This window comes from Hermetia illucens, chromosome 3, assembly GCF_905115235.1.
Source record: "Hermetia illucens chromosome 3, iHerIll2.2.curated.20191125, whole genome shotgun sequence".
Lineage (NCBI taxonomy): Eukaryota > Metazoa > Arthropoda > Insecta > Diptera > Stratiomyidae > Hermetia > Hermetia illucens.
The window spans coordinates 100,993,451-101,006,034 of NC_051851.1; the positions used below are offsets into that span (position 1 = coordinate 100,993,451).

General features: G+C 43.1%; 1 protein-coding gene across 3 annotated transcripts in view; it reads right to left on the reverse strand.

Moving 5' to 3' along the window:
- Window positions 1–10,635: 10,635 nt before the first annotated feature.
- Window positions 10,636–12,584, reverse strand: part of LOC119652412 (cGMP-specific 3',5'-cyclic phosphodiesterase) — an 81,717-nt gene continuing 79,768 nt past the window's right edge. For all 3 annotated transcript variants that reach the window (XM_038056528.1, XM_038056525.1, XM_038056529.1), the window contains 3 exons: window positions 12,370–12,529; window positions 12,075–12,295; window positions 10,636–11,934 (listed from right to left, as the gene is read on the reverse strand). In XM_038056528.1, the coding sequence (XP_037912456.1) occupies window positions 11,606–11,934; window positions 12,075–12,295; window positions 12,370–12,529 (710 nt within the window). In that variant the 3' untranslated portion in view covers window positions 10,636–11,605. The remainder of the gene's footprint in view (window positions 11,935–12,074; window positions 12,296–12,369; window positions 12,530–12,584) is intronic.

Below are 12,584 nucleotides of genomic sequence, written 5' to 3' on the forward strand. Positions count from 1 at the left end.
AATTTTGGTCAATGACTCCTTAATGCGACCCCAGTTGGCGGAGTTGAATGTATTTTTTATATCCACTTGCCAGAAAGTATTGCCTCTCGTCTGGTCCAAACCCGGAGCCTTGACATCGCCGATCCTTCCGCAGACCTCGCAAAGCTCCTCCTCGGCGAGGTGTTACCTCCACCTCGAATTGAGTCTGCATGCCGATCTTAGCTCCGCGATTTCGCTACTCCACCAATAGTTTGGCTTTTTGCTTGCAAACTCTCGCCTCCGGGGCATATCAGCATCGCGTGCCTCGGTCATCCATCGCATGATTCTCGATGCCATTTCGGTCGCCGTGCCATTTAGGTCGTCATGGCCCGCCAGAGCTTCAGAGAACGTATCTTGCTCGAAAGCTTTCGTCGTCCAGCCCGGCATCCCCACTCGCTTTCCACAAGCATTCAACCTGCCACTTAGCCCACCAGCAACTTTAATAAAGATCGCCTGGTGGTCGCTGTGGGTGTAATGCGCACTGGCATACCAGCTAGTTCCCCTTGCCAATGCGATGCTCACGTACGTGAGGTATAGATAGAGCCCAAGCCTCTCCTTCTGAGCGTAGATGAGTTCCGAACATTGGCAAGTACAACATCCAACTCGGCAAATATCTCGAGGAGGATACGTCCTCTCTCGTTTGTCCTTCGGCTACACCACTCACAGGCCCAGGCATTGAAGTCACCAGCTATGATTTTCGGGGTATGAGTCCTTGCGTCTAGCACCAAATGGTGTAGGATCTCCTTGTACTGCGCACGTGTTGCGCTAGAAGGAACGTAGCAGCTGTAGAGATAAATCCCGCCCATCTTTGCTCTCACGAAACCAGCTTCCGGATGTTGCATAACTTCCTGAATCCGGTCCCTGGTCCAGACACCATCACCGTAGTTGCTTGCGATTCTCTTCTCTCGGATGATCTGCTACTGCTAGTAATACGGCGATTGTCGATGTCCTCCTCTCCTTCGCGCAGCATAAATTTCGGGTCAGCTGTGCCCTCCTTGGCGATATGTCCATCTCCTCCGCACTTTCTGCACCGCTTTGATCTATCGTGGGCGCTGGTGAATGCTGCGGCTATGTGCCCAAAGTCGAGGCACCTGAAGCATCTTTTCATGTCCACACGCTCTCTGAGTTGGCAGTTGACCCAACCTATCTTGACTCTGCCCGCCGCTAGTAATTTGGACGCTGTCTCTGCAGGCAGGCTGATAACTGCAGTCTGCGTCCCCCCATAAGCCTTTCGCATCGATTTGACTGCCGATTCCTGTAGTCCCGGAAGCTCGAACACTTATTCCAGTGCTGCACGGACATCCTCCCTCGTGGTGACCTCATCGATGTCCTTGCACTCGGGAGTTACCTCCTGCCGTCTGGCCCTTACTTCAGCCTACTGGCCAAGGGATTTTTCCACCTGACCGAGGAATTTCTCCGCTGTTTTATCATTCGACTTCCTTAGCTATAGCATGAGGTCTCTCTTCTGCGAGCGTCTAATTTGGTTGACACTATTTCCTACATCCCTAAGCTCCGAATTCGACTTAAATTTCTTAAGAATGTCGGCATAAGTTGCTTCCCCCGCTTTGGAAATGACTATCACTTCTGGCCGTATCCTCCTTCTCTCCTTCCTCTTCTTCAAGATAACCTTGCTCCATGCCTCCGTGCCTCGCATTTCATGCTCTCCCTCATTTGTAGGCATCACTGCTACCGTCTTTCCTTTGGCATCTTTGGTTGTTTTCAATGCCTGCTCCGGTTTCTTTGGAGAAGGGCGTTTCATCATTTTGGGGATCTGTTGGGGTCCACCTATTTCACTCATCTCCTCGCGGCTTCTTTTTCCAGCGTTCTCGCCGACTAACCTTTGTAGAGGTGGTGTCACCTGTGTCGCCTGGGTGACTTCCTTCGCTGGTTTACACTCTCCTTTCTTCTCCTGGACTCTGCCATACGCCATTCTGATACCTCTGATCATAGCCCTAATATTTTGGTGGATGTTCTTCCTATCCTTAATGAACTCACAGACCCCGAATATCTTCTCACCCGGGTGGTCGTTTCCTCGCTGACGTTCTTCACAACCACCATCTGGTATCAGAATTACATCGTTGGGCTTGGCTTCCTTAAATTTTTCCGTCATTGTCTGACAAACTCCTCGCCCTTCTAGCGATCTCACTCTATTAGGTGACGATATAAGCAACAATGAACTCCTTCTGAAAGGATCCGGTATGGAGTTAGGTGTTTCCTCCTGGACACCTGCAACAGAGGCAATACGATCGCCGGTCATCGAGCGTTGGGCTTTTCAAGCCTTCTGTTGTTTGTGCTGCTATTTTGTTGTTCGCATCCATTTACTTTGGACCATAGCCGTGGCAAATGCCAGCATTTTGCTTCCCGCTATCCCCGTGCTCCATAGGAAGCTATCCCTCCAGCCGTCCTTTCCCCTCTTTAAATTGCCTCATCAGCAGGCAGCCACCGAAGGTTCTATAGACCTTCAGGAGTAGGCCAACCTGCGTGTCTTCTGAGTTAACTTAAACTCCGTCTGTCTGTCCGGCCGTCCTTTTAGCCGCACTAGCTCAGGTGACGCGCTACCTCCCTAAACCTCGGTTCATCCGTGTCAGGAATGCAGCAAAGTGGCGTGTTGGATTCCGAATCCCGCAGGAACCGTTCACCTCAACCGACCAGCTACAACCTTACCCGGGTCGCCGTATCGCCCATGCGGAGAGAAACATAGACGTCCCACTGACACGTACGGCTGAGAAGACCGCTTACAAGATGATACAGCTGATTACCGTACCATTTTGCGCTAGTAACCAGTAGCCAATTTTTATCCACGGGTGGGCGTTTACTTCCCAACTACCCGGCCTGCGCGTAAGCATGCGATGACACATTCGCCGAGCATTCCCTTATCCGCACGAAGGGACGCGCATGATGAGAGATTTGGCAATTCCACACATATATTATTATTATTCTGTTAAGGGAAAATCGCACCGCGCCTTTAAAGAACTATTGTGCCCCTTTTACTGATTATAGTGTACCTATTGATCATAGTATCTCAAGCAGGCCTATAACAGTCAGGAACGTTTTCTACTTCCAGATCTTTCAGCTTTGCATCTGGTATTAAGTTGTGGCGTTGCAGGATTCGCGGCATTCGAAATTTATTTTTACCACCTAAAATAAAATTTCAAATAAATTATAAATAATAAATTAAACAAAACAAATGCCACGCGAGACGAGGAGTTGGTAGTTTTCTTTTCTTACGCTTTACATCTCAATTTTTTAAATATGACATCTGTCGTCACCTACTCTGCTCTTCACTCCTGCAGCGAGGTCTAAACTGAGTGGAGAGCGCCGGTGACACGACGGTTTTCGCGACTGGCTAACCTGTCAGTAGAGTTTGGCTGATTGGCAGCCTTGATTACCATGTTGGTGCCAAGGTGATGCAACAATCTTTTCTCATCGTAACAAATTTGAAGAAGGAACTGATAATCAATTTCTAGATAAGAATAATCATGTATAATAGAATGGATATAAATAGAGTAGACGGATAGAAGATAAGATCGTTGCCTTTCAAGCCTATTTTTCTTTGACCAAATAAGGACAATCAAACTCTTAATTCACGACAAAGCTTGCAAACCGTAGACCAGGCAAAAGTACTAAGTGATCCATTAGCACGGAATAAATCCGGAATATGATCTGGAAGAGGCTGTACCACAAACGAATAAGCTTCTGGAAAATGACTGTGGGTGTGTGTATGAGGTGGGGAAGATTTGATTTGGTTTTATTTTTTAATACACGACACTAGCTGATATTTAGCTTAGCACATCAAGAGGTTCACCGAGGGAGCAACGTCATGTAGCCGTACCTGTTCCAAAAAGAGTTTCAGTTCCTCCAATTGGCCATGTGCCTTATTATAACATCAGACACCATGCAATTTAAAGCTGGAAAAAAGACGTAAAAATTGCAAAAAATTAGTAGCTTTTTCGAGAATTAAATGCGTGAAATGTAGCTTTGTCAGTAACACACAAAGAGCTGCTTTCTAAATTATCATGTAAGCAGTAATATTTGTGACGGTATAACTATCGATGTACTCTAATAAAATCACTTCAAAAATGATTCTATAAATATTTTTTTCTCTTGAAATCCCGTTGTAGCCATATCCCTTTCTTCCATAGGACCAAATTGATTTGTGAAAACAAATTGATTTATAATTACAAATTTTTAAGGTTTTGTGTGAAACAAAACTTTATTAAAATCGATTCAATGTCTGTCTGTCATACCGGATTTATTCCTAAATGGCTAAACCGTTTGTCACGAAATTTGATGAAAATGTCTATCCCTTTACATCCAGTGAGTGGCGGCATTCTATGTTGAGCTTGAAGGGGAACACCCAATACATGCGAAAGGGGAGTGTACAATTTTTTTTCACAGAATATGGTTATGTGGTATCAAATAAAAGGGCTCAATTAGTACTTTCCGAAATCTTATTTCTGATATTAAGTGAAGCGTAGGGAAGGGCTCAAAATGTGACCTACGCCATCGCTCCATCTCAGACAGGGTCTGCCTCGTCTTTTTTCTACCATAGATATTGCCCTTATAGACTTTCCGGGCAGGATCATCCTCATCCATACGGATTAAGTGACCCGCCCACCGGAACCTATTCAGCCGGATTTTATCCACGTTATGTAAGCTACGGAATCGCCCATCCTCTTGTAGGGGGTCACAAATTGTTCCGAGGATTCTTCTCTCGAACGCGGCCAAGAGTTCACAATTGTTCTTGCTAAGAACTCAAGTTTCCGAGGAATACATGCGGACTGGCAAGATCATTGTCTTGTACAGTAAGAGCTTTGGCCCTATGGTGAAACGTTTCGAGCTGTTGGCTGACAACAACCGTGCGCGGATTTCCTCATTGTAACTCTTATCGGTTGTGATTTTCGACCCTAGATAGGAGAAATTATCAACCGTCTCAAAGTTGTAGTCTTCTACCTTTATTCTTTTCGTTTGACCAGTGCGGTTTGATGTTGTTGGTTGGTTGGTTTTTGGTGCTGACGTTGCCACCATATACTTTGTCTTGCCTTCATTGATGTGCAGCCAAAGATCTCGTGCCCAACGCCGTCTGCTCGATCTGGATGAAGGCAGTTTGTACGTCTCAGGTCGTTCTTCCCATGATGTCGATATCGTCACCATAGGCCAGTAGTTGGATGGACTTAAAGAGGATCGTACCTCTTGCATTTACCTCAGCATCGCGGATCACTTTCTCGAGGGCCAGGTTAAAGAGGACGGATTATAGAGCATCCCCTTGTCGTAGACCGTTGTTGATGTCGAATGGTCTTGAGAGTGATCCTGTTGCTTTTATCTGGCCTCGCACATTGGTCAGGGTCAGTCTAGTCAGTCTTATCAATTTCGTCGGGATACCGAATTCTCTCATGGTCGTGTACAGTTTTACCCTGGCTATGCTATCATAGGATGCAATTGATGTCCATATTGTAACAGTTTTTCCATCGCTTGTCGCAGAGAGAAAATCGGATGTGTTGCTGATTTGCCTGGAGTGAAGCCCTTTGGTATGGGTCCATGATGTGCTGGATGTATGGGGCTATCCGGCCTAGCAAAATAGCTATAGATGATACTCAGCAACTTGATACCTCTATAATTGCCGCACTGCGTGATATCTTCTTTTTAAGGTTTTGTGTAAAACAAAATCGATTAAAATCGATTCAATGTCTGTCTGTCTGTCACACGCACTTTTCTCCAAAACGGCTAAATTTGGTGGACAAATGGGAGCTATGAAATCTCTCGCATACAGCGAGTGGTATAAATTTAGGTGGAGTTTAAAGGGGGGCTCCCCATACATGCAAAGGGGGGATTCAACAATTTTTTTCACCGTATATAGTTGTGTAGGGTATCAAATGAAAGGTCCCGATTTGTACTTTCCGAAACTGACATTAGTTTTGGCATAAATTGCAAAGTGCGTGAGTAAGGAGTCAAAATGTACGCACTTGAAGTGAGACAGGACTCATTTTCTGAAACTACCCAACCTAAAAATCCATAAAAAAACAGGGTGGTGCGCCTAGATGAAATCTACGCCTCAAAATATGTCCCATTCCGATATCTTCTCAAATAAACTTACTAATAGTATATTAATACTTTTTAGAAATTTACTGAAAACCCCCCTTAAATTCATCCTAGTACTTCCGAATTTTGTACCTGCTAATTGGCAAATTTATAAGACTGGCAACCGGGAAGCAAAGAAAGCGGTCGCTGTCACCCGAGCGAACAATTTCTAAAATCTTTACGATAAACTGGACACTCGGGATGGCGAGAGAGATCTGTATCGACTTGCTAAAAGCCGTGATGAACGCACACAGGATATCGAACACTTCTGTTGTGTTAATGACAAGAACGGTACTTTGCTTACCAACCGTCGAGCCGCAACGGATAGATGGCGAGAATACTTCGAGCAGATTTCAACTGAAGAATTTGCTCATCCTCCACTTCCACAATCATTGCCGACATTTGCAGCAGTTTCACCAGTCAGCGCAACTGAAGTCGAGGAGGCAATAAAACAAATGAAATCGGGGAAAGCAACAGGACCTGACGACATCGCATCTGAGCTCTGGAAAGCGAAGAGCTGGGACCCAACACTGTGGCTCAGTGAATTCTTTAACCGGGTTATTCAGGAAGGAAGAACACCATCTGACTGGCAAGAAAGTACCACAGTTCCAATATCGAAAAAGAAAGGTAGTCCAGCACAATGTTCAAATTACCGGGTGAACCGGTTACTTTCCCATACCATGAAGATTTTTGAACGCATTCTTGACAACCGTATTCGCGAAATCGTTGAAATAACCGTGAATCAAGCCAAATTTGTCAAGAACTGCGGAACTATTGACGCAATACACGCTGCGCGGTTACTCATGGAGAAACACCGTGAGAAGCATCACCCTCTTTACATTGCCTTTCTGGATCTAGAGAACGCGTTTGACCGTGTACCACACGAACTCATCTGGTATGCTTTACGACAACACTTAGTACCAGAGGAACTCGTGCGCTGGGTTCAATTGCTCTACCACGATCCGAAAAGTAAAGTTCGAAGTATGGCGGGTGTATCAAAACCGCTTCGTGTCTCTGTTGGTGTTCATCAAGGAAGTGCCCTCTCACCACTCCTCTTTGTCCTTGTTATGGACACCGTCACACGGGATATCCAACGTCGAGCGCCCTACACACTGCTTTATGCAGATGATGTTTTCTTAGCATCTGATAGCAAAAATGATCTCGAGCAACTGGTTCAAAAATTCCGCCTCATGCAACACGGTCTCAGATTGAATTTAAACAAAACTGAATTTTTGACGACCGATCCCCATGAAACAGGCACAATCACTGTCAGCGGTAGTGATCTGCCCAGAACTGAGCGATTTAAATACCTCGGGTCAACGCTATCAGCCAATGGAGAACTGCGTTATGAAATTTCTTCACGGAATAACGCAACCTGCATGAAGTGGCGTTCCATAACTGGTGTCCTTTGTGATCGACGTATTAACGAACGTCTCAAATCTAAAATTTACCGCAATGTCGTCCGTCCAGTCGCTCTCTATGGTTCTGAGTATTGGCCGACCATAAAAGACAATGAACGGCGTCTTGCGGTAATGGAGACAAAGATGTTACGTTGGACTAGTGGCGTGATACGTTTAGATCACATCCGAAATGAGGATATCCGCGATCGTTATGGGGTTGCACCAATCGTGGAAAAGTTGCGAGAGAGGCGTCTTCTATGGTATGGTCACGCAATTCGTGCCAACGAGAATTCCCTTGCCAAGATTGGTCTAAACATAGAAATCGATGGTAAACAATCAAAAGGTAGACCTAAACAACGGTGGCTTGATACGCTGGATGGGGATTTGAAAGCTTCGAGATTGCACCCAGATCAGGCATATTTAACCAATTCGGCTGTAATTCCTGGCGACTTATGATTTTTAAGCCGATGAATTGCACGGACTGTTTCTTCTATACTTGGTGGTGGCAGTATTTGTCCGTCGTCTTCAGTTGGCGGGACCTCCAAATATTTATGTCTATAATAAGTATGTATATATGTATATTTAGTTTGGCAATATATGACGAAATATGTGATTTCAAAGGGTTCAATACAAAATCAAAGCATTCCATTTCATAACACTTAGCGAACAAGCTGATTACACCAAATTTTCTTGTTTTTTATGTCTATGTGACAGTTGAGGCGGAAAAAATCATTGATTAATGGAAATTTGGGTGCCAAGAACGCTAACGGTTGAATAACTTGGTACGGCCAAAAAAAAGCTTGGCCTTTTGAAACACTTTGAGAAGGATCAAAATTACTTACTTAATTTTAACTTATTCTACTTTTTACAAAAAGCACCTGCATTAATTGTGCTTTAACCTCTATGTACCACTACCAGAAAAGGAATATCGAAAAGAGAGAATATAGATCAGATAGGTCATTATTTGGTAGGGTCTCAGGAATATGTCTATTGAGGATCTTTTACCATACCCGCATAGTCATCTGAACCTCTATTCTTACTTACCAGCAGATAGCATGTCCAGCATAGAGGGTCAAACACAAAAGCGTTCCTCCATTTACCTGTTTACTACGCGCGCATTCATACTTACTAGAAAGTCAGAATTTTGGCAGGAATTATTCCTTTGGAGGCCAATCTATATCAAAATGTACCTCTTAACAATACAAGCATAATTTCGACAAATATAAGTGGTATCATGTGTAGAGGGCAATCGGAACTGATTTGGACAACTGGAGAAGGAGCACTTACATTAGTCGGCAAGACCATACTAATTTTCCATTTTTCTCATTGATGATGATTTCTAGGCCGGACTGGAGTAGCGGGCAAATACTAGCTACTTCGGATGATTTCATTGATTTAAAAGTTCCCACTGCCCATCTTGCTCTAGCTTCCGAGCGCATCTCTTTTGCTAGTTTCCAATTATCCTTTCTGTTCATTGTAGGGGTGTCAGGTAGAATGCTATTGCCTTCCACCATTGAGTAGGACCTCGAGAAACGACTCACAATCCGTTTCCCGTAATATACCTTCTTTTCACTTCTCCTCGTCAGAAAAAAGATATCACCTCGCCTTTAGCTATAGCTTTGCATAGCCTGGATGCCTCTGGGGTCTGTTTTATTCATTCAAAGCATTCTTGCCATCAAAGCATATTTACAAACGAAAAGACGGAAGCATCAATTGCAGTAAAAGAAAGAGCTGCATAGGAGATGGTAGCAACGGTAGAATAATTCCAGAAAGGGCCGCCCATTTGCTAACCTCGGGTATTGAGAGGTTGGTCTAGCGGAAACATGGAGAATTAAATTACCATTTAACGCAGTTTCTTAGAGGAATGGACTAGTTCCCCGACTGCGTCGCTACAACCAAGGACCCCGAACATATTATACTCCATTATTTGAGATCAATAGATAAAAGACTGTGGTTGAACGATGCCTTCAATGTAGTTCTAGGAGAAGCTGAGGAACAGCCCAGCAGTGCGTTAATAACCACCATACAAGAAAAGCCCGAGAAAGGAGATCAAGCTCGGACGGACGCATGATTAAATCATGTTGGTGTTGACCAGAACCCTCTCCGCAAAGTAATTGATCACGGTGGTCGCGCAGTAATATGAGCAGAGAACTGCTGGTGATTCTAGTGATTGAGAATCCCGTACGCTACTGCAATCTGGTGCAGTAGAATACTAAGAACATAGATAACGTATATAGACAGGTAGGTGATATGCAAAGGTATATGCATGTCTCGAATGATTGATGCTGATATACAAATAACTGAAAACCCCGTATATCAAATTGCCATCTAGCGTATGAAGCAAACTGTTGTTCCGGCCGAACTTTTGGTCGCTTACCATCGACTTCGATGTTCAGATTATCTTGGCAAGTGAATTCCCGTTAGCTACATGGCTATCCCATCGAGAGAGGCGTCCTCTCTCAATTTTTCCACGATTGGTGCAACCCCATATCGATCGCGTATAATCTCATTTCGGATGTCATCAAAGCGTATCACACCACTAGTCCAACGCAACATCTATGTTTCTGTTACCGCAAGACGGCTTTCATTGTCTTTTATAGTCGGCAAACACTCAGAACCATAGAGGACGACAGGGTGGACGACATTGCGGTTAATTTTAGGTTTGAGACGTTCGTTGATGCACCACAAATAACACCAGTTGTGGAACCCCGCTTCATCACCTCTTAGTGTGCAATAAATTTACGAGGAGGAGACAACTTTCACCTACTAAACTTTGCCAACGATAGTGGAATTGCCAATAAACTTTCCAGTATTGTGCTTTATATATCGGCCTATATTACTACAATGCTAGTTTTAGAATGAATTTTTCTTTAACGATTGAGATGGTCTTTAGGGATAAAGTTTTCTAGTGTCTGTCTATATCGTATCTGTATCGAAAATACAGTAATTTGCTAATGTTAACGTAATCTTTGCAGTTGTTGGAATGAGGAGTATTTAGAAATTTAAATATCTTATAGGAGCATCAGCGTGATTTTTTCATGATTGTTTTTCGGGAGTTGGTATGATTTAAGTATGCAATTTCTAATTCCCCACTGTCCTCCCTTCATCCCTTAAGCCAAATAAATAAAACTGGAAGATTTTAGAAAATGATTTTATTTAACTTGTGTGTTTCTTTTTAGTTCGTGATCACTTCACAGTTCAAACATGTACTGATAAATAGACACATAACTTTTAGTCTGGAGTAGACCATCACATATTTCTGACATTTATTATCGGTACTTTTTAGTGTTTTCGCCTTTTTGCGTCACATCTACTAAAAGTGATAGAAATTCTCTACAGCTATCATCTTGCCATTCTTACATTTACAAATAGTTATTGTGTTTGATTCAACATTTGATTTTTGTGAGATAGAAGGAGTGGTTACGCTAGAAATAATTGCATTGAGATTGACAAAATTCGCCTATAAATATTTACTCGGTTCAAACATGGTCGCTAAGGATCTGGATTGCATGAATATGAAGAATGTTTCTTATGACAAACGTACAATGACCAAAATGGTAACGTTTCCTTACTTTCGGGTTTTTCATTCAAGGGAGATGTCTGCAGATAAACACAAGGACGGTAGTCCACTCATAAGTATTACTCGCACGTACACCTCAATAGTGAATAAAACTTCCTCAAATTTTACCCTGATCAGAACTGTTTCGCTATTTTTGTTAGACCTGGAAGGAAGGAATCGCCTCTGCACACGTGAATAGAACCCGCGTTGGTTTATAATCATACTCCGTAAACTTGACAACAAAGTTTGCTTACTTGCATGTAAGCCCATATGAGTTATCAGGCATAATACACTCCTAGGATTTATTGTATCAGAAGTTGTCAACTACTATTGGAAGCTAGCATCAAGCTCACTAGCGTGTGTTTATTATTTCACTAACCTTAAGTTGTAAGTAAAGTAACATGTTCTGTTTCTGCATCGAGTGTAACAAATTCAACCTCTGAGGCTGTTCTTTCTAATTTTACTTTAAAAGTTTTCTCTATAAAACATAGTGCTTAAAACTTATCTACATAAAAGAAACGAATGCCCTACTTATTCAAGAGAAACGTAGTCACAGCAACGAACACAGTTTTGACCTCTTTTTTACTTTTTCTAACTTAACATTTACTGAATTTTTCTCCTCACAGCTATCCTTAGATTCGTCGACTGTCGACTGTTGGGATTGTGAAGGTTGGGCCATCTTGGTTGATCTCTTACCGTCTACGCTGTTACTATACATTGACTTCGAAAGTCGCGATCTAACCGTTTTCGAGAGCACACCAGTTCCGGTTTTCTTCAAACTGCTGTAGCGGGGTTTTTGCTCGGGGGTTGAGTGCTCGCCAGATTCACCATGTTGGCAGTTAAGGGTAGTTACCGTAAACTCGATATCCTTAATTTCTTCTGCAAATATATCATTATCGTTCAAATCTTCGATGTAACAACTTCTTCTAGAATAATGTTCTCAAAAACTACGAAATTTCCAGTATTACTCTTAAATTTTGTCTACCAAACTTTTCTGCCAAATGAAATGAATCTCTTACCTGCAAACTCTTCTACTGGTTTGTCGATAGTGTCGTGGTCTATCCACGTGAGGCCCATTTCAACTTTTTCAGCGAGGTCTTGCCAATGCTTCCGGTTCTCCAATGTTCCTTCATATAACGGACTAATCCATGGGAAGGTATCCGATAGTACTCGATAGAGTGGCAGACATATAACGTCTATGAATCCGACTTGCATTTTCGGAAGTTCATCCTTACGCTCTCTGGAAAAACCGAAACAGTAAGTTCAACAATTTAAAGGGAGTTATCTCCTTCGGGACGTAGAACTTAATTTTACCTGTCCATCATAGCAATTGGTTGTGTATTCAATTGCAACTTTTCCAAATCGCCTTGATCGAAAAATTCGTCTGCGACCAGCTTTGCAATTCGGTGTTGGACTTCCCATGGTTTAGCGATTGCACTCACGTCACATGCAGTCATCATCATTCCGCACAATACTGTAAAAAGTGAGATCATTTTAAAATGATTACAAGGTAATCGGAAATGGCACCT